The sequence below is a fragment of the Lipophrys pholis genome, assembly GCF_963383615.2.
Source record: "Lipophrys pholis genome assembly, chromosome: 1".
NCBI lineage: Eukaryota > Metazoa > Chordata > Actinopteri > Blenniiformes > Blenniidae > Lipophrys > Lipophrys pholis.
Genome location: NC_137635.1, coordinates 33,888,070 through 33,915,907, shown reverse-complemented (window position 1 = coordinate 33,915,907; position 27,838 = coordinate 33,888,070). Strand labels below are relative to the sequence as shown.

The 27,838-nt window shown below is 41.3% G+C and overlaps 2 protein-coding genes across 2 annotated transcripts; one reads left to right on the top strand and one right to left on the bottom strand.

The window, feature by feature from the left end:
- Positions 1–2,707: 2,707 nt before the first annotated feature.
- LOC308121548 (cyclic AMP-responsive element-binding protein 3-like protein 3-A) lies at positions 2,708–11,701 on the bottom strand. The gene is made up of 10 exons (XM_080482823.1): positions 11,499–11,701; positions 11,145–11,243; positions 10,500–10,773; positions 9,016–9,149; positions 8,628–8,738; positions 8,294–8,400; positions 5,622–5,690; positions 4,450–4,531; positions 3,781–3,874; positions 2,708–3,697 (listed from the first exon to the last, which is right to left on the bottom strand). Exons 1-10 carry the CDS (start codon positions 11,517–11,519, stop codon positions 3,504–3,506), a joined length of 1,185 nt encoding a protein of 394 aa, XP_080338949.1. The 5' UTR covers positions 11,520–11,701; the 3' UTR covers positions 2,708–3,503.
- Positions 11,702–19,265: 7,564 nt separating this feature from the next.
- On the top strand, positions 19,266–27,592 carry LOC308121473 (elongation factor 2b). The gene is made up of 14 exons (XM_080482717.1): positions 19,266–19,434; positions 20,683–20,897; positions 21,824–22,005; positions 22,081–22,292; positions 22,386–22,564; positions 23,461–23,566; positions 23,748–24,000; positions 24,103–24,298; positions 24,402–24,525; positions 24,657–24,899; positions 25,963–26,316; positions 26,396–26,578; positions 26,666–26,798; positions 26,921–27,592. The coding sequence occupies exons 1-14, from the start codon at positions 19,432–19,434 to the stop codon at positions 27,112–27,114; spliced, it is 2,577 nt and encodes an 858-aa protein (XP_080338843.1). The 5' UTR covers positions 19,266–19,431; the 3' UTR covers positions 27,115–27,592.
- The last annotated feature ends 246 nt before the right edge of the window (positions 27,593–27,838 follow it).

Genomic DNA, 27,838 nt, shown 5'->3' with positions numbered 1-27,838 from the left:
GGCGCAGCTGCCTCTTCTTTCTCACTGAAGCTGACTGATGGCGTCCCGGAACGGGAGGCTTTTATATTGACCGAGGCGCTCAGGACACCACTTGATGGCGCACTTTGGACGCTTCCAGGACCGGCACGCGCTCCATCAAGTGTCCTCTGTTTAACCTGATACAAAACAAACCATTAAGTATTTTATTTTACAATTTTAAAAAAACATGTTTGAAGAAGGTTTTGAATCAAAAGGTGATTTCCCTTCAAAGTTAGAAGATTATCTTCTTTGAATTATAGAAAACCAACGCAGAAAACAATCCGTCCCTGGTTCATGATTAAGTTGGGTGTTTTTTCCCCCCTTTTATTTATTCATTTGTTACTAATGTGTTACTGGGTATTGTGCTTAGCGGCTTTGCATGTCCTGCGTATTAATGTTGTTTCTCATTTGATGGAAATAGTGAATGTCCCACTTTGATAAAACCTTTAATATGAATTATAAGTAAATAATAGAGCATGATGCAGTCAGAAAGGTTTCCTCGCTCCGTGGGCTAAATATTCATCTGCAACGATGCACATCAGAAGAATGATGAATTAACTATCATTCTTTGAGAAGTTGCCAAATAAGAGGTGTGTGCGTGTGTGTGTGTGTGTGTGTGTGTGTGTGTGTGTGTGTGTGTGTGTGTGCGTGTGTGTGTGTGTGTGTGCACGCGCGCGCGCGCGCTCCCTTCTCATTATTTATGGGTCACCGTTGGCAACCCAGTAGTTGGAGTTCATTCAGTATATTGCAGTGATTTGCTGCATGTTGAAAAAAAAAAAAAAAAAAGTAGACCAGGTTAGAATAAATTGAAGCAAGCAGCCTGAGTTGAACAGTTGAACAGTCTGATCAAATGGTTTTTAATTTATCAGCTTCACAAACATTTTGACTGCTGTATCTTAGCTACAATGTATGTCTATCTTTTTTGTTTGTATTTTGTCAAAACCTTTATTTGAAGATTTGATTGGTAGGTCCAGATAAGATCGTTGGGAAAAAAAACAAAAAAACGTTGTTATACCTGTTTTGTTTTTGCCTGACATAATTTACATTTGGGCACAAATTCAAATGAAAGTAAAACATTGCAGAGTTTTCTTTTCTCCTAGTGTGTTTATCGACCATTAGTATAGATGGAAATGCCAATACAGTGGGAGTTTAACCCCAAACCGCTCTGTGCAGGGAGTCACTGCATTCCACTCAAGCCCTCGATGAAGATTGAAGATGTTGACTTTTATTTCTTTCACTTTGTCTGTTGATTTTGTTTTTGTTAACCTAAACACAAATGGAAATACACATACTGACAATGCATTCCTGTACTTTCATTGTTTAAATGAGAGTATAAATTAGCACAGATATAACAGGTTATGGTCATTTTTGTATGAACCTCAGTGAACGTTTCTGTTATTCAAGGAAAAAATATATGAATAAAATTTAACCTATTTGATAGAGAACTGTGGCATTGTTCTGGTATGTTACGGTCAGGTTTTCAAACCCTTAATTATGTTATTCAAATATGCATTCTTAGCTGACCAAGGACGCTCATTAGACTCACCCTTTACAGGTAGGTGCATCATGGACAGGACAATATTTAATTCACATTGAATGATTTCTTTCGTCACTAATATAATGCATAAAATATGATAGTACTGTAAAGCTGAGACCAAATTCTACCTGTAACGTCATCCTTGCTTCAGAATGATAATGTGTAGAGTCAAACAAACCAACATAGCCCTGAATTCAAGCAATTATTAGAAGTTAATTATCTTAAATAGCCATGAAATATATCTAACAGTAAATCAACAAGAGCCTCTGGTCAAGGTCAGATTTAAACATTGAAAAGAAATATCACTTGCAATGATTTTCTGGGGTATTTTTGAATAAATATCACCCGCGGCTTAAGTTAAAACAGGCTTTCCTATTTTAATTTGTACCATCAGTACATGTCCAAGTCGTGACTGCAGGATCATCACTGCTCTGCTCAAATATCCATGAACCCCCAAACCGTCCTTGTAAAATTGTCAGAATTTATGATCTTTGCCACCAGTGGCCTCTCTCCAACCTTATTGGATTTCTCCTTTCCTCTTGAACTCACTCCACTTCAACACGGGACATAGCTGTCGCATCAATATTTCATTCCTGGCTCACAGCGGCTGCATGTTGTATTTGTGGTTCACGTTTGCTTAAATGTTCTCTTCTTTAAAAGAAACAATGTCTGCTTTGTTTTCATCCGAAGAGCAGAAGTTGTTCAGTGCATGACAGAAATAGTTCTCATGTTTTCCAAGCCAAACATCCTTATAGACCCAACTGAAAAAATAGATGTATAAATACAAATCAAACTCTCAGAATCATGTTTATTGACAATGTGCTGTCAATGCAAGTGAAACTATGATGTGTGTTTTTTTTCTCCACTGCAGTGCTTTAGGGCAAATGGTAACTTACTGATATGACAGTTATACATGTAATATAACTGATCACAGTAGACATGGCTTTGGATTCAAACAGATGTTATCACACGGCATGTGGTAGCTTCATCCATCCATCCATCCATCCATCGGGACGTTGAACTCCACATTATCTGACTCTGAGCAGAGCACCCTAGACATTGCACAGGTTGATACCAGTCCATCACATAAGTAGAAAAGAGAGACAGATTATCTCTCTCACCCACACAAACACTCAAAACAGTCAGTCGGTTGCGATTTACCAACTATAACCATCCAACATTTCTTTTATTTGTGGGTAAAATGATGAAACAGTCACATAAGACGTAGGCAACATGTACATTCCATTCAGAAAGGCCTCATTCTAAAATCAAACCCAGATTTTCTCGCAGGTTATTCATTCAATAACTGTCAAACGATGTCATTATGACCCATAACGCGAACACTCGGCAGTTACTCACAGAAGCAGATTTAGGGGATTCTTATGTTGTACTGCAACAACCTGACAATGTACCTCCCAAAATCTAACCGTATTTTTCTACTTTCTTGTCTAAATATCTTGCATCACCTCATATAAAAAAACATCCTGTAATATATATTAATATATTGACTTTGTTTTTAGGCTTTGTTCTCACAGCTTTTCTTAAAATACCAATGTTCTAGTCTGCGTCACCAGCATTGCACTGAACTGTTCAAAAACTGAGGTACTGCTCCTTGTTTTTAAGCCATATAGGATACAAAAGTGAAAATACATTTGTTTTACAGGAGACTCATGTATACATGATACACCAGTGGTATAATCAGCACACAATCCACGAGGTCTGAGACGCTTTTCCTTTCTCAGATGCCAACGTACATCCTCGGTGGAAGATTGCATCGTCAACTCCTGTTTCAAACAGAAGGTTTCCTTCAGAAACGTCTTTCATCTAGATGTTTGCGTGCTGGAACACCACCACAACATTTCTCTCAGCCTCTGTAGTGGGAGACAGAAACTGAAAAGCAATTATTCTGCTCATTTGGATGCTGCACCTGCTCCGTCTCCTGTTTGAATCAATGATCGTCCCGGTGCCTGTGATCCCGGTGGTGAGTGGAGGAGACGCCCGCAGTGGGGAGATCTGTCCAGGGCCAGAGCTTCTCCGTCAGGCTGCGCAGGGCGTCAAAGCCCCCCGAGATGGAGAGCGGAGACAGAGGAGGAGGAGGGACGTCTCGCACTTCATCCACCGCCTGCAGGGAGCGTGATGACACTGAGAGGCAGAGAAATGGAGAGGCGTGAGTGTGTTTGCTTGTGAGGAGAATAAAACACAATCGCGTGCACATTTCCACTGACCTTTAGCCTTGGCGTAGTCTGCCTGACTGAGTTGGCTGTAAGGGTCTGGCTGAAGGTTCGAGGAAATGAGCAGGGAGAAAGAGAGGAGCAGGACCTGCACATAAATACAAACAACAGGACAAAGAGGGGTAAATCAGAAGAAGGATCAGAGGGAAATGATTGAAGCCAAACAGAGCTATTATATCTAACCTAGAAAAAGAAATTGTCAACGGGCGATGGGTGCTGCGTTTCAAACATTTGACTCAAATCAGATGTTAGACGGCCCCCGGCTAGCTCAGTTGGTAGAGCATGAGACTTGCACTCTCAGGGTAGTGGGTTAGTGTCCCACGTCGGGCGCCACCTTCCCGTGGGCTCATCACCCGCAGGAAAGGTTCTTAATCGGTACAATGTGATCTGGGTGACAGTGCTCAGACTGCCACCCCCGCCACCCGGAAACGGATAAGCGGGAGAAGATGGATGGATGGATGGATGGATGTTAGACGTAAGCTGCAGCCATGGTCGGAGGGACAAAGACTGGTTTTTAATGATGTGCCCGGGTTATATAGAATTTATTATTGATCATCTGTATGTTTTTATCTATTATTTAGCAGGTAAGAATAAGCTGTCGGTCAAAAACAAAAACCTCTCTAGGCTACAAATTAACGTTCGGCTTTTTGTAGTGAATCTCACCAGAATGCAGGTTCCTCTGTGTGCTGACTTGCTGGAGCTATTTGGGAGAGCCTGAAGCTGGCTTAGCTGCTCCAGCAGAGCTCTGCAACACAAACACAAACACAAGCAAGAAAATGAAAGAGACTGTGTAGATTTCTCGCAAAAAAGGGGCCACATGTGAAAAACGGGCATCTTTTCTTTTCTTTTTTTTTTCAGCTTGACTGATCTCTGGCAACTGAGCAGGAAAGGAAGAGCACCAGGTTCTTGGGTAATGTACAGCTGTCTGTCGCTCTGCTATGTTTGGTTTCACTTTATTACAGACCCACTGCCAGGAGGAAAAGGAACATAATGAGGCTGCAAAATGAAGTGAAAGCAGAGTCAGAAAATGTGAAGCTTAAAAATCGATTTGGCTTTGTAGTCTGGTCATTGTGCTGTATATTGGAGCTTCCTTTTTTCTTTTCCTTCACCAGCTCATCAGCATCCTATAAGGTGGGTTCATCAATGTAAGTCAGAAAAAAAGAGACAAGCATAAATATTTGTCAATAAATATTCTCAGCACATTCTGAGAGGCGCTTTTGTCGGACATCTTTCATGCCACATCTCAAACACGTTGAATACAGATTTTCAAAGCAATAAAGCTGGCCTGAATCCATGATGCCTTTTTTTTTACAGAGGCTGCAGCCACCAGAGCTAAACAAGCTTGTTTAGATAAAAAAAAAAAAAGTATTTGTATGACACATAATAGTAGTTTCAAATTAATGTAGGGTCTGATTTGTTTGAGAGGATGAGGCTCTATAAATCTTACTGAGCCTTACTCTACAACCCTCCTATTCCAGTGAAAATCACATACAGTATATTCTTTGTTAACATGTGTGTGTGTGTGTGTGTGTGTGTGTGTGTGTGTGTGTGTGTGTGTGTGTGTGTGTGTGTGTGTGTGTGTGTGTGTGTGTGTGTGTGTGTGTGTGTGTGTGTGTGTGTGTGTGTGTGTGTGTGTGTGTGTGTGTGTGTGTGTCCCTGCCTGTTTTGGCCAGGAAAACGCATGCAAAAGAAATTATACCCGTTATCATATTTCAGCATGGCTTTCTTGATCAAATGGATGTTGCATTTTAAAATAAAGAAATATAACATTTGTGAATATCAATTCTTCACAGAGCCTCGGTTTCTGCCCTCACTGGCCAAACTTGAAGACTCACTTGTTGGTCTCTTCCAGCTGATGGATCTTTCTCTGTAGTTCGAGGTTGTGAGCACTGCATGCGGACATTCTGCAGCAATACAGAGAGAGAGAGAGAGAGAGAGAGAGAGAGAGAGAGAGAGAGAGAGAGAGGAAATATACATAAAAATTAGGATAGATGACAATCAAAAAAGACAATCATATGATGCCCAAATTCTCTCCTTGCCAATATCCGTCTGTTGGCTATTATCTTGCACCCCAATCTGCCATGAAGGGTCCCCATTCATCAACCCCTCCCATATACTTGTTCTGCTATCTGGACCGTCTGTTTTCGTCACTCTGAGTCATCCTCTGTTATCTGACTAATAATCCTACCACGTTGATGCGCTCTGCTTGAAGCTGGTTTAATTAAAGGAGAATTTTGAGTCTGTCAGGCAGGAGTGCCCCTTTCTTCATGTCATGAAAGTCGCGTGATCCACAAGCAACAAAGTCCCAACTTGGATGAGGTGATTTTTTTAAAGCTGCAGTATCGTCAATGACAATTTCCAAAACTATGAGTGGGCTCTCGGAGGATTGTTCAGAGAGTTTCTTGTGCGCTCAATTTCTCATGGATGTTTGACAAAAAGGTCAAAATGTTCTGGAGATGATTGAAAATGAAAGTATATTGATCGTCGTCTGCTTTAAAAACACACTTTTTTGTTGTTGTTTATGCTACTTGATGTGCCAGAACTGCATATTTGTTCTCAGAGGGTTTAGGATTATTATAATGGTGGATGAAGAATCTGATGCCCAGCATCAGATAGAAAAGAAAACTGACACGTGACCTAGTGGGACTGATGAACAATACCAGAGAGCACGCTAAGGAAACAAAAGCAACTGGGGACATAGATGGACTGCGCTATCTGAGGACTGAACTGTATGCTCTCCCACGCTGCATTGTTTGCAGAAATGATGGCGTGGCAGAGCTGTGCTGTGGGAGGAAGGCAGGCAGGATCAACTAATTTAATACAAAGGGCAACCAATCATGTGCTACGGCTTACATTGCACAGCCTGGAGAAAGAGATTGAGGACGGAGAATCAAATGAACTACATCTTGGCAAAAAAAAAAAAAAACCCACTGCTCTCTGTTGTCAGATACTGACATCCTCATGAGAGTCTGCTGAATCCCTTCTGCAACTGCACCACTAAAATGTTTTGGCTGCTCCGTTGTGCTGCTGGCTATTACAATATTGTACGTTTTCCAAAGTAAGGCACAAAAAGCTGAAGTATCAGTACTGTGTGAGAACTTTTCGTTTCATTTAATACGTGACAACACTTGTACTTGAGGAATGAAGTTAACTGAATCATCCCCACAGTACAGAGTTTAGACATGACTAATAAACAGGCTGTAAATTGAGGCGGCAGTAAAATAACCAAGAATTTTTTTCAATTTTCTTTTTAACTTTTTTTCAGACAAGTGGGTACACAATAAAACAAACATCAAGCATAACAGAGCAATGCAAAAAAAGCAAAACAAATAAGACATAACTGAATAAATAATAAAGTTTAACCTTAAGAGCAAGTTGAAACATTTAGTAATATTTTGAATTGAGTCCATTATGCAAAGCAATTTTAATCGTAAATGAAGGTTTTGGAAACGTGTGTCTGCGTTGTTCAAGTTTAACCAAAGGTCGTTTTATCTTCTCAAGATAATGCAGGTGTATAATAAATCATATCAATCTTTACTTAATGATTGCGAGGCAGTGCAAACGAATGAGAACTAACTGGGAGAATAACATGTCCTGAACTGAAAGGAGCAGTTATTTCCAAAAGAGTTATTTTCACAGTCACACGCTCGGTTATTTTTCTGTCACAACAATTCAGTTTCAATTTGTGTGAGTTCCTCAGACAATGTGATTGTCTAGTGTGGAAAACTATGGCGCCTGTATGGCACTGACAGGATTTCCTCTGGAGTTTTCAAAAGACATTTTGTCAGAGAACTCTTTGCATCAATGATAGAAAACATTATTCAGCACAAGTCTTCTCACAATACAAATCATTGAATGTTTTTTTTAGTTATTATTATTACACACAAATGTCCTCCAGGTATGAATACCAACACTGTTTTCCAGTATCAATGGTACTAATGTGGTATTTTTATGGGCGTCTATCCAGCACAGTTACATGTCGCAATGTAACCTCAGCTGTGTTGTATTGAAATCCTATTGAATTAGATTGATTTCAGCCCGTCTTCTTCATCGTGATCAAATCATCCTGTCCCTTTGTACACGTCCTCACTTATTTAAACGTGGAGTTTTTGCACGGAATCCCCTTGATATCAATTAATTTCAACCCAGCTCTCTCAGGATTATTCCCTTTTGAAAATGTTTCGGTAAGTTTCAGATTGTTCTTTGTGTCGTCTGGCGTGACAGCTGCTGCTTCTCTACTCTTTGTTTTTTTTACTCCTAACAGACCGTGTCCTAAATTAGTTCTATGAAGTAGTTTTTTTTTTCCTAAATGAAAAAAACAACAGATTTCAGCCAACGGGAATGCTTTAATCAACCATTTATCACTAACGCTTAATTACCAAGCATTGATAAATGTTCCCTTTTCATCTAAGTAGCACTCTCTTAATGTTATTTGAGTGTATGACCAAACAAACTCATTATAATTTGTTGCAAAGTGAAAACGCGGCCCAGTGCAGCAGGTTCCTACCTTCCTTCTAGGCAATCAACATACTCCCTCTTCTTCTTTCGACTCTCTTGAGCCGACCGCTTGTTGCGGATTTTCCGGCGGATCTTCTTCAAAACCCTCTCCTCAAACTAGTCAGACAGATGAAACATATGGGAGGAAAGGAACAAGAAAGGATGGAGAGAGAAAAGAAAAAGGATATGTGAGATGAAACTAGTTTGTGAGAAGGAGGTTAGAGACAAACTGTTAGGACTGTGACTGGGGATATTGATTTTGATTTATAGGTGTGTGTGTGTGGATGGTGAATGTGGGTGTTTAGAGACATCTCCAGCGCATTACGTGTATCTCGCTCATGCACCTTGGACAGGGGGAATTTGCTGGGCAGGTTGAGCCCTTCTTTGGCCAGAAGCTTCTTCTCATCCTCATTAAGTACAAGCTCCTGCAGGGCGTGCTGGGGGATTCGCTGTGCCTGTGAAACAGATGGACAGAATATTCCACCTCATAAAATTCAGTGTGCCGTACATGGTGCCAAAAGTGCCCTTTTTTTCCCCAGAGCCCTTGCAGGTCACCTCAAGTAGGTTTCTGGCCTGAAATTATCAAGAGAAGCACTGGAGCATACCGTAATTTGAGATTTCATTTATTCATGACACCCAAGCTGATTTTTTTTCTTTTTTCATTATTATTTCAAACTAGAAAGCTAGACAAAAGTTCTATTAAACTTCACAGAAATATGCAGCTGTTCTTACTTTCTGTCCCAGGTTGGATAACAGCAGCTCTTTCACTGTGAGCGTAGCAGGACTCGGTGGTATCAGGGGGTTGTGGTTTGCGGTGAGGTGGTGTGCAATTTCAGATTCCTCAATAAGGCCATCAGACGCCCAATCTACATGTTGAATTAAAACAATTAAAAAAAAAAAAGTTAATCAGCAGAGGTAAATTGAAACATTGCTCTTTTAACAATTAATCCGAAACTAACTACAATGCAATTCATTCTGCGGCATCATTTTCTGCTTAACTAAACATCACAAACAGCGCTGTGCACATTTTTCTGGCTCTTAAGATATTTTACATTTAAAACCATCACCAGGATGCCACTGGGGGGGGCATTTAATCAGTATCACATTAATAGTGCTGCAGGACGACATCCTCAGTCATACAGCCAGAGTCAACAAGAAGCCCTGCAGCAGATGGTGTCGTCCCCACAGAGCCCTGATCTCAGCATCGTCAATTCAGTCTGGGATTACATCAAGAGACTGGCGCTACTGAAGTGGGCTAACTCCAAATAAGACCTGTGATTAGTTGGCCAAGATACTCGAAACAACCTGTCTGCCAAGTGGCCTGAAAAAACGGCGTACAGGTGCACACGTGAAAACAAGTGGCGTCACAAAAGGCACGGGGTGATCACAGGGACCTCCCATCACGTTTTGTGCCTGTAACGTCACATGTGACATTGTTTTCTGTTCAACATCCCTGTGTGTTTCGGGTCTGGTGCACAATATGAATTGTAAACCTATTTTTGGTCCACAGGGTCACAACTCAAAAGCACTATTATTCAAAAAAAGACAGTTTCCAGTTTCATCATGAATGAATGAGAAATCACACCAACATTTATCCTGACAATTGTCCAGAAATGGGGGGGGGGGGGGGATAAAACAATTTGAAATGCCTATTGCCAGAGGCTCAGTCAATAGCCCTCATTATCCCACAAGATTCTGAAATCTACAATCTCTGGCTGTGTTTGTTGCCTGGCTGTCCTCGTGCCCTGATTCACTTTTATTTCCTAACTTGACATTTTACTGTTTTACGGCCGCAAACTTCACCGACGTGTGTTTAAAGCGATGCCTTTTCTTCACTCTGTGTCTTGGCTGTAATTTCTAAATGGTAAATTAACTTTACTGATATATGCCACATTTTCACCACATCAGAGCACCTAAACTGTGATAAATTCATTAGTGATTCATTAGCGTTAAAAACTGTTTTAAAATCCTATTAGTGGAAAATGGAAGTACATGTATGTTGGACAGGAACTGTTTTTTAATGACACAATTAATTTGTCGCATTTGCTGTTTTCACAGCTGAAAAACCTCCAAGCATGATTTCATTTGCAATGAGCCATACACACACAGCACAACAACCTTTGGATTTGAAAGACAACCCAGCTGTCCCTAAAGGTAAATCCTAACTTTTTTTTTTTTTTTTTTCAATTTTATTCGTTGTTCAGATCTAACCTTACCAAGATCAATGCATACATCCGCCATGTTTTCATTTCCTGCGAGCTGGTTCTCCAGAGATTTTGGCTGAAGGAAAGTCGGTATGTCAATGGCTGGGAAAGCTGTGCAGGTGGTGCTGTGTGGGCTGCCTATTGTATCTATCAGGGGCTCCTCATTGATGCCACTGTCAGTGGTGCAGGGTGACCACAGGGGGGATGCTGGTAGTGAAGAGGAGTCGCTTCCATACAGCAGAGTGCCCAAGAAGTCATCAGTAGCATGTCTCTCTGGACTGAGGGTCTACAGCAAGAGAGGATGTTTATACATCAATATATGACAACGTCCAAGCTGAAATGACAGATTTAATCACATAATCGTATTCTGATGCACGAGCAAAGACAAGAACAAAAACGCGCCGCTCTTTCAATGTTTAATGCTCATTTGCCAGTGACTCACTGCGTCTCTGCTGCCAGCTAGAGCTGATACAACATAGAATGAAACCAAAACCATGTACAGATGAGATTAATCTTAATTATGTATGAGCCCAACTCAGAATATGGTTCACACCGAGCATACCAATTTTTCACAATGTGAATAACTGAGTCTCTGCCCTCAGTTGTTTTCCTCTGAGGTTCTCAGTTCTAGAGCAAATTGTTCTCACTGATACGTACATCATTAATTGGGATAGTCCACAGTTGGTTGCCGTAGCAACTGGTAGATTCATCCGTGTTTTTGAGCAAGAGGTCAATGATGTCCATCCCACAGTGCGCCTGAAATGAAAACTGATTTTTAAAGCTCACCTTTTACTCAACATTTGATTAGAGGTTTCACTATCAACAGTACGCTCCACTTGTCCACTTGCGCGTTCCTAAAGAGTATGGCCAATGTTTTCAGGGTGCTTTTAATTCTGCCTCACACATTGGCCTTTGAAAATTGAATTCAAATAAATCACATCCACTTTAAAGCAAGTTGTCTTTCTTTTGACACACTCATTGTAGATTCTTTTGACACAAAGAGCAACTTACCCTGTGTGTAGTCAGCGTCATTCTGACATTAAAGCAGCTGATGAAATTTCAACGAAACGCTCCAACAGAGACAAAAAAAAACACCACAACCAGACGACTATGTTCCTCTTTAGCCTGTGAGCGTGTAGGAAAAACACTTGAGTGCGCCTCAAGGGACAAAGTTGAAATGCCATAACACTCAAAGACATTCCCCTAACCTATCTGATAACTGGCCAATCCAGTGTTACACTGATGCCTGAGAGAGCCAATTAGCACAAGAGGAAAACTCCCTGTTGGATTAATTCCTTCTTAGAGACAGTTAACCTGGAGTGACCGTTATCTGTCACCATCATTAGATGATATTTATTACCTGTACGCTTTAGCATTGATATTTTTGCTGCACAGATTAAAATTTTATATATATATATATATATATATATTGCTGTTAATGACAGGAAGTACAGAAACACATTTAGTTTGTTATTCGGTTACCTGAAATAAATTTTCAACAAACTTTTGGTGCGTATCTGAAGAGATGTATGCGTTTTCATTTATACAAGGATTGCAGTAATTATTGGAATTCACTGGATGGCACATCAAAATATATTTCAGTGTCATTTGCTGGTTTTATAGCACATGTGGCTGTAAACCTGAACAGAAGAGGACCAGGAACTAAGCCTTGTGGAACGCCTCACTTTTTAATATCTCTTCCAAGTGAATCAAAAACATAGTGGCAGTGGTAGCGCTGTATCCCAAATCAATCCAAAGCTAAAATCATATCTGTATAAGTATCTATTGACACGTCCGCTTCTGGTGGGTAGTTTTCTCCTGAATTTGCTCCTGAATGTATTTTCTGCTCGTCGCTGCTGATCACAGATGTGTTCAGACCACACTTCTTGGGAAGAGGCTCGCTGATTCCAAATCTTCAACAAAATTATTCCGTCCTTGGACCAAATACAACGACTCCGTCATCAAAGATTTGAAAACATTCCTACATTACTTTGCTGACGAGGCACCTATAAAGCAAACCTTTCCTTTTTGACTGCCTCCAATTTGTTGTGTTATTTGGAAATGGAAATTTGTTCTTTTGAAAGTTCTGGACTTTCAATCAGGGCCTGTAAAACCTCACATTTGTTGAATCGCACATCAGGGAATTGTCATTTTGAACACACTGAAAATGACGATCTCATCTTCAGAAAATGAGTCAAATTGTAGATTTAAGTGACCTTTTTCACTTTATTTGTCAGTCAACTACCAAAAGTGAAAAATCTTTTTACGCCTTCCTTTCTTGAGCAAAATGATCTCACAGTTTCTTATCTTTACTGCCATAATCAGGGGCATCTGTTTCTATGTGTACACATCATAAATGAAAGATATTACATAATGTGTCCTTCGAGCAGTGAGAGAAGAGAAACATGCACGCTTGCAAAGGCGTATCTCCCTATTATCGCAGTGGGGGAAGAGAGTCTTTCAGTGGCAGAGCTATTGAATTCCTCTTTGGTAGAAAAGCCAAAGGTTCTGTCTTCTGGTTTCCTGAATGAGTGTCATCAGCACAATCCTCTCATTACTGTCTCAACCTCAAAGCATTGTTCCCTCTTGTGAAGAAGCAGACTGGGCCTGGTAGTTCAAATAGTTGAAAGTCATTTTCTTTTTCTTTTCTTTTTTTTTGTTTAACTTCAGCAGACAGAGCAAATAACAAGAATGTGAAATTTTCTCTCTTTCATTTTTTGGGAAGTTTCTTTCCTTTGGTGTGTTGTCAAACACTAAGATGGCGAATCCTTCAATATGGGAGTCAAAATAAACCTGGTCAGGGAGGTCATATACAAACTCACAAGCTGAGAAATGGGGAACTCTTTCTCACCTGTTTTGTTAGTGTTCAACATTCTAAAGAACTAGTGAAAGCTTAAATTTGGTGTAATTGCACTGCTCTCCATAATAAAAGCACTGAAATGTTCAAAAAGCTACATATATTGTCAGTGAGAGGATTCTTGGATTCCAGGATACGATTTAAAAGACTCATTTGTATTTTATGAAAGACATCATATAGAATTGTGTAACTCCATGTGAATTCATTTTCAGTACTTGTCTCTCAAACAATGTTTGTTGCATGAGAATACTTGTATCTGTGATAGAGAATCCAGGATTCTCAGTGCTAATACACCTAATTGCATGTGACCGAGGACTGCTATCTTTATTGTTGTTCAGATTTGAGATTAGCGTTTCAAAGTACGTGCAGATATGATCTAACCGGGGCACTTTAAATAGATCCCATACCAAGAATTGGCGACAGCTCAATAACATCAGCACATGTTATTGCTGAGTAATGGGACATCATATCACGTTGTAAATCCATATTACTGACACCATTTGGAAGCAGAGGATCAAGAGGAATCACATCCACACCATTGAAATCTTCTGTATTTATAAAACATTTCTGTTTGGCATTTTTGAAGGTGATTCTCTAGATAGCAAAGAGAATGTACCTTGATATCGTGCTCAAGCTCTTCAGGGATTTTTCAGAAATATTTTTCACACCTGGAACCCATGAGTACAAGTCAAGTACAATAAAAGGCTCCCACTGTCCAGACAGTCTCATTTCTCGTCAAGGAGGTAGTGAAGTGCGATGGTACATGCTGAAAATACGGGTTTTCAGGAAAGTACAAAGAATCTGATAGGTGAAGAATGACGACAGCTCTGATCCTGTCAGATCCAGAAGAGTCCATCAAAAGATGCTTTCATGTGTCTTCACTTTATCCGCCATGAAATGCACGTTAGATGTCTCGTATCTGCAGCTCAGCGATAACTCTAATGTAAATCAAATGAGCTGGTGGGAAACTCCCCATGAGTCACATAAGGGAAAGAATCGAAAGCAATTTCTCACTCGTTACAGTGAGGCTTGTTGTTTTTCTCAGAGTGAAACTATAATTTTCGAAAATTTGTAAAATATTACATGTCGCTAGTTTAGCACTTGATTCTTAGTTTCTTTTATCCTGAAACAAAAGGAACATGAAACGATAACGTTCGGTTTTGGTACACACGTTAAACATGATTTTCTGTGCATATAGACACAAACCAAATGATAATGTAGAGCTAAATATTTTTTGAGTCCCTCAGTTTCATTAGTTTAATCAGATGATCAGACACATGTCAAGGTCAAAGTCAAGGTAACTTCATTGATACCCGTAGGTAGATTTTTTTGTGCAGCAGAGAGGGCATCTGACAGTAGATACAGATATATTAAAATGCAGGACAGTAAAAGACAGTAGGGACACAGACATAGACGGGCACTCACAGACTCACTGACAGGTTAAAGAGTGAATAAATCAATAAATCAATAAAAAGAAGGAGCCACCAAAATACCATTATGACAACTTGTTGATGAAGTTAAAAAAGGAACAATGAATAGATTTTAAAAAATCTGGTCGAAATTCATTACATAACAAGACCAAAGAGTAAGGTGCTTTCAAGATTTATTTTAAAAGGAAATGACAGCAGGAACAAAGCTGCTCCTGTAGCGGCTCGTCTTCAGTTTCGGGGCTTTAAACCTCCGTCTCGATGGCAGGAGCTGGAACTCTCTGGCCAGGGGACGGGAGTCACCATCTATGTCACCATAGAAAATACGTCGCAAACCATAATGTCAGTATGTAACGTTGATCCATCCAGTTTTTCTATTCACTTTGCAAATGTTAGGGTTGCGGTAAATCTCTCCTGACTCATAATGGGGGAAAGGCGGGGTACACTATCAACAAGCGGCAGAAGCAAAGCAGAGAGCAAGCTGGAGTAAAGCGAGATGAAAACATGTAGGCACAAGGAATACAGGCACACTCAAAAAAGGTTCAAGATAAAATCCGGTTCCTCCTAATGTGAGGCAACAGCAACAAAACCAATTGCATGAGTCATATGATATGACTCATGCAGAGGTGCTATGTCATTAAGAACTAAATGTGATTCTCCAATTGCATGATTGGGATTTTTCCATCTTTTTACAAAATTGTCTCCATTAGATTGAGTGTGACAAACAATGTACAAACTCCTTTTTTAAAGTAGATCAGTAGATGTTGAGATGCTTGTAAGAACAGGTATCTTTTATCGTGCAAAATTTGTGAATGCTTCATGGGAAAGTGATTATTGATCCCTTTCTCACAGAAGGGCAATAGGTTCCATCCAGTATCCCGTCTTATGTAATTTTAATCTTCTTGAATTCATTTAAAACCTCTCATGAGGGCCCATTATTCGCCTGGATGGTACATTCATGAAGAATTCATTTTTTTTCTGGGATATTTTTCCTCCCTGTCTTTCTTAGAAGGGGCTCCATTGGGTTCAAGAGAAGCACAACACCATTCAAGTAGAAACGCAGGTTCGCACGTACTCTTTCGCAAAGAATACAAATACTACATTTGCCCTTCTCATTCAGTTTTTCTGTTAGTCTCCTTTCTCAAAAGCTCCACAGCATATTTTGTCCTGCTGCGCCCTCAGCTGGTGGCCTCTTGAGTCATGACCGCTTGACTTCAGAGAGCAGTAAGTGAAGTGAAACTAAGAAGACAATATAAGGTCGATACAAAACCTATTTTACTGATATAATGCAAGGCTTTGAAGTCAAACTATTTTTTAATGCATTATATGCAAATATCAACTTTCCTGGATTTTATAACAAATTGAAAAACACAAATCGTTCAACTCTTGCAGTCTATATTTAACAGGATTGACCCTAACTATTTAGGTTTATTTACAGTAAAGACGTGTTAATGGAAATGGTTGCAGGTATTTTAGATTGAAGTAAAAATACCACAATATTTCCATGATTAACAAGATGAATGTGTTAAAGGTCCGATAATACACAGTTTTTCAGCAATTTCACAAAGGTGTTCCAGGTCCACCAACATTGTATTGAAAGTGCATTACCCCAAATGCAGACTTTTGCATGAATTTCAGTCAGTCTAAAAGTCCCTCCAGTGAGCTCTACTGAGAACAGGCTGAGATAGCTGGTGAAAAAGACCTGTGCATTCAGTCAATGGAGAAAAAGGCGCTGCTTATCTGAGATTGACAGAGAGAGGATTTGTGCTGCAGCCAATCAGGAGAGGGTGTTTTGTCTGTATTGAGGCACGATAAAAGTTCTCCCCGCTTAGAATCAACATATTCATAGAATCTACAGCAGCAGAGAAGTGTTGTCTTTTTAGCCACGTTAATAAATTAACCCTGATGTGAAGCTGAAAGAAAGTCTCGTCCCGTCACTCCTTTCCGCCTCAAAAGAGAGAAAAGCTCCTCTCTTCTGTTTGACAGCGGGACAAAATCCTCTCTCCTCATTGGCTGTGAAATCCGTCAAGCTTAAACCCTGTTTATATGACAACGAATACGAGTGTATCCGCAAAACTTTCTTCACTTTCAGGGGGGTCCATTTACACGACACCGGTGTGCCGATCCAAATGTATCCGCCAAGTTTTTATCCCGACTCAGAAGGTGGAAAGATTCTTTCACGGCCGCTCTTTCCTCATGCAGAGACGGCCAGAGGCTACTGAGCCTGTTACTGCGCATGCGTATATCTCTCCCCCTCCCTCCTGCTCATTCAGTTGTAAACAAACATGGTGGACCGTAGTGGCATTACTTGCGGTCCATTTTCTCGTTTTATCGTCCAGGTCAGTAGTTTAATAGTTGAGACTCACCCCTGATAGCATCCGATGCGTCATCAGTCCATATGAATGTTGGGCTCTCTCCATTTTCTTAACGTTTATAGTATTGTTCTCTGCAGATGTCTGTGTAGTTTCATTACAAAATCAAGCAACAGCGCCCTCGCATGGCCCAGCATACTAACTACATTATTGTCACTGTGTCCGCTGCTGCAGTGTAAACTCACTCCTTTTTTTAATGGATTAGGTGTTGTCACGTGAAACATTGTCGTGTAAACAGGGCCTCAGACAGTGGCGTTTCTATATGTAAATACTTGGTGGAGCAAGACTTTATCTCAGGTCTAGTGACACCACTGAATGCCAAAATAAAGTGGGTGCACAACTTTTTTACCACAACATTATGACAACCATATAGGCATTGATCCCGTGAAAAGGATGTGCCCTGGTAATAGCCTATTAAAGAAAAAAATACCTACCATAGTAATAGTTACATACCAAGTCTTCAACACCATGTCACTCAAGTTTACCTCCACTTACCTCCACTAGAAAGTACAGTTGCATCCAACAAAGTGGCTGAGTCGATTACATACATACATACATATGTACCCCTAAGAACAGTACTAACTAATCATTTAAAAGTAATTTGAGTAAACATTTATCTACAAAACAAATTGCAGTGACATGTTACGTCAAGACATTAAATATATTTAATAGCCCACAGTTAGTGGGATATGTATACCCTGAAAATTCAAGAGTTCAGTTTACCTGTGCAGGATTTTTACAAATTTTTACAATTATGGAGTTATCTATGAAATCATAAGGAAATGTGGTATGTAATAATAAATGTATAAAGCATTGCAACATGATTCCCAAGATAACAACATGAGGGTTTAGAGAAAAATGGGAACTACAATTAAACGTTATAATAACAGATGAACAATGGGAGGAAACATTCAACGAGGGACATAAATTAACAAACAGTCCAATATGGAGGGAGTTTGACTGGAAAGTCAAAATGAGATACTTTCACAGCCCATCCATCACCTCAAAATACAGTGCTACTTCTGATCTATGCTGGAGGAGATGTGGACAAGACAGCTGAAATCCACAAGATTCATGATATAGAGAAAGACTGTTACATATTGATTTACTATTACTTGAGTGAATATGAAAGAAAACGGCAACTGAAATGATCAAAACCAATATTCTTGTTGCAATTGCAACTGGAAAAGTTACTGCCCTGTTGCACTGTCAAACATACTCAAATATTCCAATTTAGAAATTCATGGAAAAGTCTTGATTTGAACACCCTCAACAAAGCACATTATATTATATATTTTACCTCAAGAATACCACAAATCCATACAGTAAACAGAATGTTGAAGACATGCTTGCAAAGTAACAAGATTATGATTTGGCCAGGTGCTGAAGTATAAATCCAAGCGATTCATGTTGAGCCTGGAAGACTTTTAAGCGGTGATACATTTCAAATGAAAGCATTGTCACACCTGGTCCTCCAAGAGGTTGAAGTATAGATGGGATTGGTCCTTTTGTGCTGAGTGGGACAAGGAAGACATCCTCGATGGAACGGTTACAATTGGGTGTGCTTCCGATGTATATTTTCTGTTATTTCAATACGTTGACATTGGCAATAAAGGAGAAACAGGCGATTCTACAAGAGTCTATACAGGAGAGTCAATGACCAGGTTGGACGGAGACTCCATTAAGAAGGATGCTGAAGAAGTCATCGCCGGTTACAATGAGCGTTCACGCTAACCAACATTAGCCAGCACTTGACCAAAGCCCGAGATTCGTACCGAAAGTAAAACTCTCTATGCAAAGCCTCGTCCACACCAGACATTAGTAAGTACAATGTTAACATTACATTTCAAATGAAATAAGACGGCAGCTTTGACTAATTTCAGCGTCAGGCCTGTGGAATGAGTAAATTCTCACTAAAACTACCTGTCTTTAATAGTACCGGTTTGAGAATGAAAAGTTTGCAATTTTTGTCTTCAGTTTTCAATCTGTGACTTGTAAAGAAGGATTTGTGCACCTGTAATTGACAATTTGTGTAGGTGTGTGATGTTGGCGGAGAGAAACAAATTCAACAGGTACACGTGAGCGTGTTTGCACGCGGCAGCGCCCCCTGCTGCCTGCGCCTAGGCCCTGCAGTTCTTTCCCCCCCTCCGCCGCCGCCGCAGCAGCAGCAGCAGGAGCAGCAGGAGCAGCAGCGTCTCTCAGGTCACCGCCACAGGACTGCCGGTCCTCCCAGGCTGCGTCTCCAGCAATAAGCCGTCGCACTTAGAGCCCGACGACCTGCAGCCAAGATGGTGAGTCAACAGCAGCTTGTGTGTCTCGTGGATTTATGTTATTAGTAAAAATGAGCGAGCCGCCTTTGGGCATTTCGGCGCAACAAAGTGCGCTATTGGCGCATTGTGCGCTGCGTAAAAAAATTTTTTTTTTAAAAAGCAGGTGGCGATGCCCATGATGATGCGATGGAGAACGTATATAAGCACCGTGTGTGTGGTCTGCGGTGAGATACGCAGCAGCAGCGGCTGAGCACTGGCCTTTTTTTCCCCGCACGGCCCACTGTGACTGTGACGCTCATCGCAAAGCCTTTAATATGTGGAATGACTGCAAGGATATCATGTTATTAAACTGCGAAGAGGGACAGCATGCTGCAAACACACGGCCAGCACAACCCGGCTGTGTGTTTCTCTCGCTCAGTTATTTTAGAATTGAATTGCGTTTGAAGATACTGCGTCATTCTGTATGGGGCAATGGAATTAAATATATTTATAGGCCAGTAACAGCCACCGACACACCTGCACTGCATTAAGTGCATTTTACTCACTGAATGACCTAGAATGAACAGATCATCGTAAAAAGCACTTTGATTATGTCAGTCCATTTTTTGATATACATATTTGGAATTATTACCATGACTCATTTTGTGCATGTATCCATTTTATTCTCTATATCAAGGTAATCTGTCTACAGAAGCCCGGACAGGCCTAGAGGCTTGGCCTGAAGTGACTTACACACTGCAAAAAAGAAGCCCAAATATAAGATATAAACACTAAATATGAGAAAAACATTTCTTAAAACTAGTGTAATTATCTGTCCATGCAGCAAGTAGATTTTACCTGATGACAATTTCTGAAATAAGGTTTTGAAATCTAGATCTAAGATTATACTGTAAAATCAAAGACTTAAAAAAATAAATAACTATTAAAACAAGCCAACATATCTATTATGTCTAAAAATAAGATTTACTAATGAGAGAATCCTCAAAGTGACCATGTTTTCCTCTCTCAAAGCTCCTCTTCATATTGCATAATCAGTAATGCTGCTTCAGAAACCAGAAGGTAGAGTGCCCGCGCTCCCTCCACCTAGATTCAAGTTTCAGACATGTCTGTCTTTTTATAACTCTACTTGGAACCGATGTGAAAATCTGGTAGTGGACATAAATAGAAGCATATAATGAATAAAGTTAACGTCTGCTGGTGGGAAAATGAACAAATGTAACCCGGTTTAACCCCCTCCCCCCTCCCCCCTCCCCCCTCCCCCCACTACAGGTGAACTTCACTGTGGATCAGATCCGTGCCATCATGGACAAGAAGTCCAACATCAGGAACATGTCTGTGATCGCGCACGTGGATCATGGGAAGTCCACGCTGACGGACTCGCTGGTGTCCAAGGCGGGGATCATTGCTTCATCGCGAGCTGGAGAGACGCGCTTCACAGACACACGCAAAGATGAGCAGGAGCGCTGCATCACCATTAAATCAACGTATGTCGCTCAACAGCTCTGAGCCTGTTGTGTAACACATTAAAACCTCTGAAACCTTGACTTCTCTAGAACAGTGAATATTTGTGATTACAGACGCAACAATCAGTTAGGATTACTAGAAAAGCAGTTGTGCTAGTGAGGCTTTGTTTTGACCTTTATACAGTTTAAAATACATGTATTGATCTGGTCAAGTAAAACAACAGTGAAGTAGTTATTGATTGGGAAGCTTTTGGCTCAAATACATTTACGAGACCCCCCTTTCTCCTCTCACCCCAAATGTGACCTAAAATAGGTTTTCCACCAAAATGACTATTATATTTGAAATATGTGAACATTTAAAAAGGAAACCTGACTTCAAACAAGTTGGAACCACATGTGGAACATCTCATATAAAAATGATTAAAACTAAAAAGAAAATTAATAATAAAGTGTTTGTCATTAATGATAGGAAGCGAAGAGTGACACAAGGCATCATAGACTTTAGAAAAAGGGGAACATTTGTTATTATTGTCTAGTTCAAAACATTTGAGAGGATTTTGTCTCACAGTGTCATAACTTCATCATTACACACTAAAGTCTGTTGTTTTTCAGTGTTGAATTGTTATCACAATATGTCTTGTGCATGTAGTTAATATACTCATGGATTTTAATAGATTTCTAAGCTGGTAGCTTGTAAAAAGTGAGTAGCCCACATGTTCATGTTAATGATTCCTGGCATGTCTCTGACTCACTGGATTCAGGACACCAAAAACACCTGAGTTCAAATTTGAGATGATTCAAGTCAGGCCTTTTTTTTTTTTTTTTTGACAGCCGAATAAGAAAATGTCTACTCAGCATTTTCACCTCAAATTTATTAGTCACTCATCACTTTGCTTTTCTTTGTCGATGGAGTGGTAGATTAGCAGATTTCTCCCTCCATTTCCCAGGGCCATCTCCTTGTATTACGAGCTTGAGGAGAACGACTTGGCGTTCATCAAGCAGTGCAAAGACGGGAACGGCTTCCTCATTAACCTGATCGACTCTCCTGGTCATGTTGACTTCTCCTCCGAGGTCACGGCTGCCCTCAGGGTGACCGACGGAGCCCTGGTGGTGGTGGACTGCGTCTCTGGTAATTCTGATCCACGCTCACCTTCTCGCCCTCAAGCGGTTTGAAGTTGTCTCACGCGTTTTGTCCTTGTCTCAGGCGTGTGTGTGCAGACTGAGACTGTGCTGCGGCAGGCCATCGCCGAGCGCATCAAGCCAGTCCTGATGATGAATAAGATGGACCGGGCCCTGCTGGAGCTGCAGCTGGAGCCCGACGAGCTCTTCCAGACTTTTCAGCGTATCGTTGAGAATGTCAACGTCATTATCTCCACTTACGGAGAGGACGAGAGCGGACCGATGGGAAGCATCATGGTACCTTCACGACCACTGCAAACATAAACACGTGCAGCAAAAACAATCTGATGAGTTCAAATGCAATGACGGTATCTTCCCTGTGTCCCGCAGATCGACCCCGTCATCGGTACGGTGGGATTCGGCTCCGGCCTCCACGGCTGGGCTTTCACCTTGAAGCAGTTCGCCGAGATGTACGTGGCCAAGTTCACTGCGAAAGGAGTTGCTCAGCTGGGACCGGCGGAGAGGTGTAAGAAAGTGGAGGACATGATGAAGAAACTGTGGGGAGAGAGGTGAACACCAGCACTTTATAAAAGTCTAGGACAAGGATAAGATGCCCTCTAATGGGTAGTGCGTCGTGAGCTTGGCTCAGCTCCAGCCACTTTGTTAACGCAGTATAGAAGATGAATGCATGTTGCATCAGTGATGATAGACGCAAATCTAATCCTCTGTTGTGAGATGAACTGTGCTCAATGGCGCGACAGCAGTGCACAGACTGAACTCCTCAAGTCGTTACAGAAATGGATGTCAGCAAAGTACATGTTAACAAGTAAAGTTAATCCTAGAACAATGAAATAATGTTTTTATTTCTAATCTTAGCGTTACTTTGTCCTGTAGTCTGTTGTTTGCCAGAAAGGTCGCTCTGTATATGGTCACTTTTTAGATACACTCAAGGCCTTACATGTCTTAACCCTTTATCAGGCATTCATCAGAATACCACACACCAGAGTGTGATGTAAAGTTTGAATCCCTTAAAGTCTTATATGCCGTTTACAAATGAGGAAATCCGTTGAAAATTACTATACTTGAACTCACACATATTTCTGTCATAACAAGTCTCTAAATTAGATAAATACCACATTAGATTTCTGTAAACATTACCACTTTCCTGCTATAAGATATATTACAAAAGTCTGTCCTACTGACAGTTTTGTAAATTGACTATAGCTGGTTTTTAGCCAAGAAGTACTTTTCTTTTTCTTTTTTTTTGCATTTAAAGGCCTAAAGAATGCTCAAATTGTAGTTGGATGTTTAACATCGTCTTCCTAAACAAAACGTGAATTGTAGAAATTTCTAAATAGTCACTCTAACAGTCTGTTGATCAGGCATATACTAGATTGAATTATATAATTAATGAGATCAATAATTCAAATATATTGATTTGCAATCGTTTGTATTTTACTTCCAGATATTTTGATCCAAGTGCTGGAAAATTCAGTAAAACAGCTACAGGTCCTGACGGTCAGAAACTCCCTCGAACCTTTAGTCAGCTGGTTTTGGATCCCATCTTTAAGGTGAGTGTAAAAGGGCCAATTCAATGACGTCTCAAAATGAGCTTAGGGATTAGACTCAAAGCAGCACGTACATGAATTACACCAGTTGTATCATGGAAAAAGTCATAAATAGCATCATAAATAGCGTCATTTTGAAAAGCAGTAACTCCTCATTTTTGTCCCGTTTCTAACTGCCCGCCAGGTGTTTGACGCCATCATGAATTTCAAAAAAGAGGAGACAGCCAAACTGATTGAGAAGCTGGACGTCAAACTGGACTCGGAGGACAAGGACAAGGAGGGAAAGCCTCTGCTGAAGGCTGTGATGCGTCGCTGGCTGCCTGCTGGAGATGCCCTGCTGCAGATGATCACCATCCACCTGCCCTCCCCCGTCACGGCGCAGAAATACCGCTGTGAGCTGCTCTATGAAGGGCCGGGAGACGATGAGGCAGCCATGGGTCAGTCCAAGACCTTTATTCTCAGTCAACGACCGAATTCAAGAAGAAATCTTTTGATTGTTGCTGGGTTTTTTTATACTTCACCATGAACTCCGTCCTCAGGCGTCAAGAACTGTGATTCCAAGGCTCCATTGATGATGTACATTTCCAAGATGGTCCCGACCAGCGACAAGGGCCGCTTCTACGCCTTCGGCCGTGTGTTTTCTGGCTGCGTGTCCACAGGCCTGAAGGTTCGCATCATGGGGCCAAACTTCACCCCTGGCAAAAAGGAGGACCTCTATATCAAACCCATCCAGAGGTGCTTATGATCAAACTGAAGATGTTTAGATTGTCAGAATCAAAAGGTTTGGGGGGGGGGGGGTTTGTACATGTCCCAACATTTCATTCTTGTGTGAATCCAGGACTATTCTGATGATGGGCCGGTATGTGGAGCCCATTGAAGATGTCCCATGTGGTAACATAGTGGGTCTTGTTGGAGTGGATCAGTACCTGGTGAAGACAGGGACCATCACCACCTATGAACACGTAGGCTCACTTTTCTTTTTTTTACACATAACGTGTTTTCTTACCTAAACCACATCACAAAATGAATCCTTCAATTCTCTTTTATCCTCCAGTCTTGAAGAGAAGTGTTTTCTTGGTTTTTTTTTCTGCAGGCCCACAACATGAGGGTGATGAAGTTCAGCGTGAGCCCCGTGGTCCGAGTGGCCGTCGAGGCCAAGAACCCCGCGGACCTGCCCAAGCTGGTGGAGGGCCTGAAGCGTCTGGCCAAGTCGGACCCCATGGTGCAGTGCATCATCGAGGAGTCCGGCGAGCACATAGTCGCTGGAGCGGGGGAGCTGCACCTGGAGATCTGCCTGAAGGACCTGGAGGAGGATCACGCCTGCATTCCCCTGAAGGTGAGACGGTCGGGAACAGAGAAACACGAGAGCCTTGGCTGCAAACTGTTAAAACATGGCAAATAAGAACGATTTATTAAAACGTATCAAATGAGTTAAAAGAGTGTAACAAAGCCGCGTGTGCTGCTCCACTCGTTTGTTCTACTTTGTTCCAAAACATATATTATGTCCACCTGTGGGGTGTTGCTTTATCAAAGGAAAAATATGTTAAATGTAATAAAGAGGAAGCTGCTTTTTCCTGATGCTTACATACTGACAGACAAAACAAAAAACTATCTCAGCTGAAAAAGCAAAGGTGGCAATGAAGAGGAAAAACTCTTGAAGAACCTTCGGCACTAAGAAACTGAGTTAAGTTAGCAAACTGAGTTAACTGTAAAACAAATAAAATGACATTAGACAAATATCACATACTGCAGACTTGATGAGGCCAGGAGCTTCAGATCACAAACTCTCAGTGACACTGCCCAAGATCCAAGTGTTGAAAATAACCACACGATTATTTGTAACTTTTTTTTTTCAAGTTAATGTCCTGTAATGGCCCTTAAATTGCAATTTTATCATGAATTAAAAGAAAAGTAAATATAATGGTTATAGGAGACCCTTTCTGAACAGTTGATCCAGTTATAAGTGTGGATAAGCTTTTCAAACTTAAGAACATTGATCTGCTCGTGGAAATAGTCAAACTTGTCTGCATGAGGAGACATTTATTTTTTTTAATAATCCATCTAGTGATGCAGATTAGCAATGTAGAGGTTATGCACATTTCTCTATACTAAAATGGGTCTGGACCCCCACCTCTATGTAATTAAATGAATATTCTAAAGAGACACGAGAAAGGAGAGAAACGTTCTGCACCAAATTCAGAAGAAAAAGCGTCTTGTCTATTAAAATTCTCAGTGTCACAGATTTACATGACTTTACTTAGGAAGATAAATAGGATTCACTATATGAAACATTTAGTTGAAATGCCAATGTTTTAAAGGTTTAAGGTTTAAGAGAAAGAATAAAAAAAAAAGGCATATTTGATCCTCATCTATTTTCTTGTTCTTTTTGATTTCCGTAGAAATCCGACCCAGTGGTGTCTTACAGAGAAACGGTGTCAGAAGAATCAGAGCAGATGTGCCTGTCCAAGTCACCCAACAAGCACAATCGTCTCTTCATGAAGTCTCGCCCGTTCCCCGACGGCCTGGCCGAAGACATCGAGAAGGGTGAGGTCACCGCTCGTCAGGAGCTGAAAGCTCGCGCGCGTTACCTCGCTGACAAGTACGAGTGGGAGGTGACGGAAGCCAGGAAGATCTGGTGCTTCGGTCCCGATGGAACTGGGCCCAACCTGCTGATTGACATGACGAAAGGGGTCCAGTACCTCAACGAGATCAAGGACAGCGTCGTGGCTGGCTTCCAGTGGGCAACCAAAGAGGTTTGTGCCCAATGTCTTTGTAATGCCGCCCTTCGTGTGACGACTCTCAACGTTCACAGCTCTCGTCTTTGTCCTGCAGGGCGCGCTGTGCGAGGAGAACATGCGCTCCATTCGCTTTGATATTCATGACGTGACCCTGCACGCCGACGCCATTCACCGCGGCGGCGGACAGATTATCCCCACAGCCCGCAGGGTCCTGTACGCCTGCCAGCTCACTGCTCAGCCTCGCCTCATGGAGCCCGTCTATCTCGTGGAGATACAGGTCAGCGTGTGAAGAACCAGCTTCGGTGGCGAGTGAATGAGCGAACGGCTACCGGACAGTTAACATTTTGGTCTTTGGCCCGTGCAGTGTCCGGAGCAGGTGGTCGGAGGGATCTACGGCGTGTTGAACAGGAAACGAGGTCACGTGTTTGAGGAATCCCAAGTGATGGGCACCCCGATGTTTGTGGTCAAAGCTTATCTGCCGGTCAATGAATCCTTCGGTGAGTTGTTGAACTGGACGCAGTCCCCCAACAACCTTTGGGACTCATGTTGATCAGTTCACTTGTTTTCGGTGACTTTTCCTGATTTGACATGAAGCTTTCCATCTCTCCGTTCCCTCCAGGGTTCACCGCTGATCTGCGCAGTAACACCGGAGGCCAGGCCTTCCCTCAGTGCGTCTTTGACCACTGGCAGATTCTCCAGGGTGACCCCAGCGATCCAGCAACTAGACCCTCCCAAGTCGTTGCAGAAATCAGGAAACGCAAAGGTCTAAAAGAGGGCATTCCCGCCCTCGACAACTACTTGGACAAACTGTAATCACTCAGTCCGGATGATGGAATACCAAATCAGTCTTTAAACCCTAACCCCATGGGCACTTTAAAAATCTTTGCACAGGCTTAAATGATACATTACACATTATTTTTGACTTTTAAGTCCAGAGCAGAAACAAAAGCTAAAGCGTTGCTGTTACCCTCTGTAGGCAACTTTGTCCCCCATCTCTCTGCAACAGTACACCAAGTGCCTAGGGCAAGAGTTTTGGGGAACAATTGGATCAAAGCAGCTGTATTAACAATTTCTTGTTTCTTCTGTTCATTCACGTCACTCTTCTTTCTCCCTCTCACTCGTCTGTCAGGATGGGCTGTACAGTACACTGTGATGCTGCTGCAATAACAAATCTAAATGGTTCATGGCCAAATAAAACCATGAAAAACACAATAAGTATTAGGGCAGTCATACACACGGGAACCGACCTTTGTTCAGTGAATGGAAATGAATAAAAACGTTGAACTCATTGAAACTCCTGTAATTATTGTTTTCCCATGAACGTACTCTCAGAGATCCACTTATTTGCCACTTGGGTGAGTTCAAGGTTACACGTCACAGCTTAGTTATTGGTGGAAATTGCAGGCAGCCTGTAGTGAGTCATGCTTTTGTCTAATAGGTCTCAAATACATTCCTCAGCCTCAAGTCGGTATTTTACAGTTACCAGGAGATATTTCAGAATAACATCCAGACATTTAATTAAACCGTATTTTCTGAG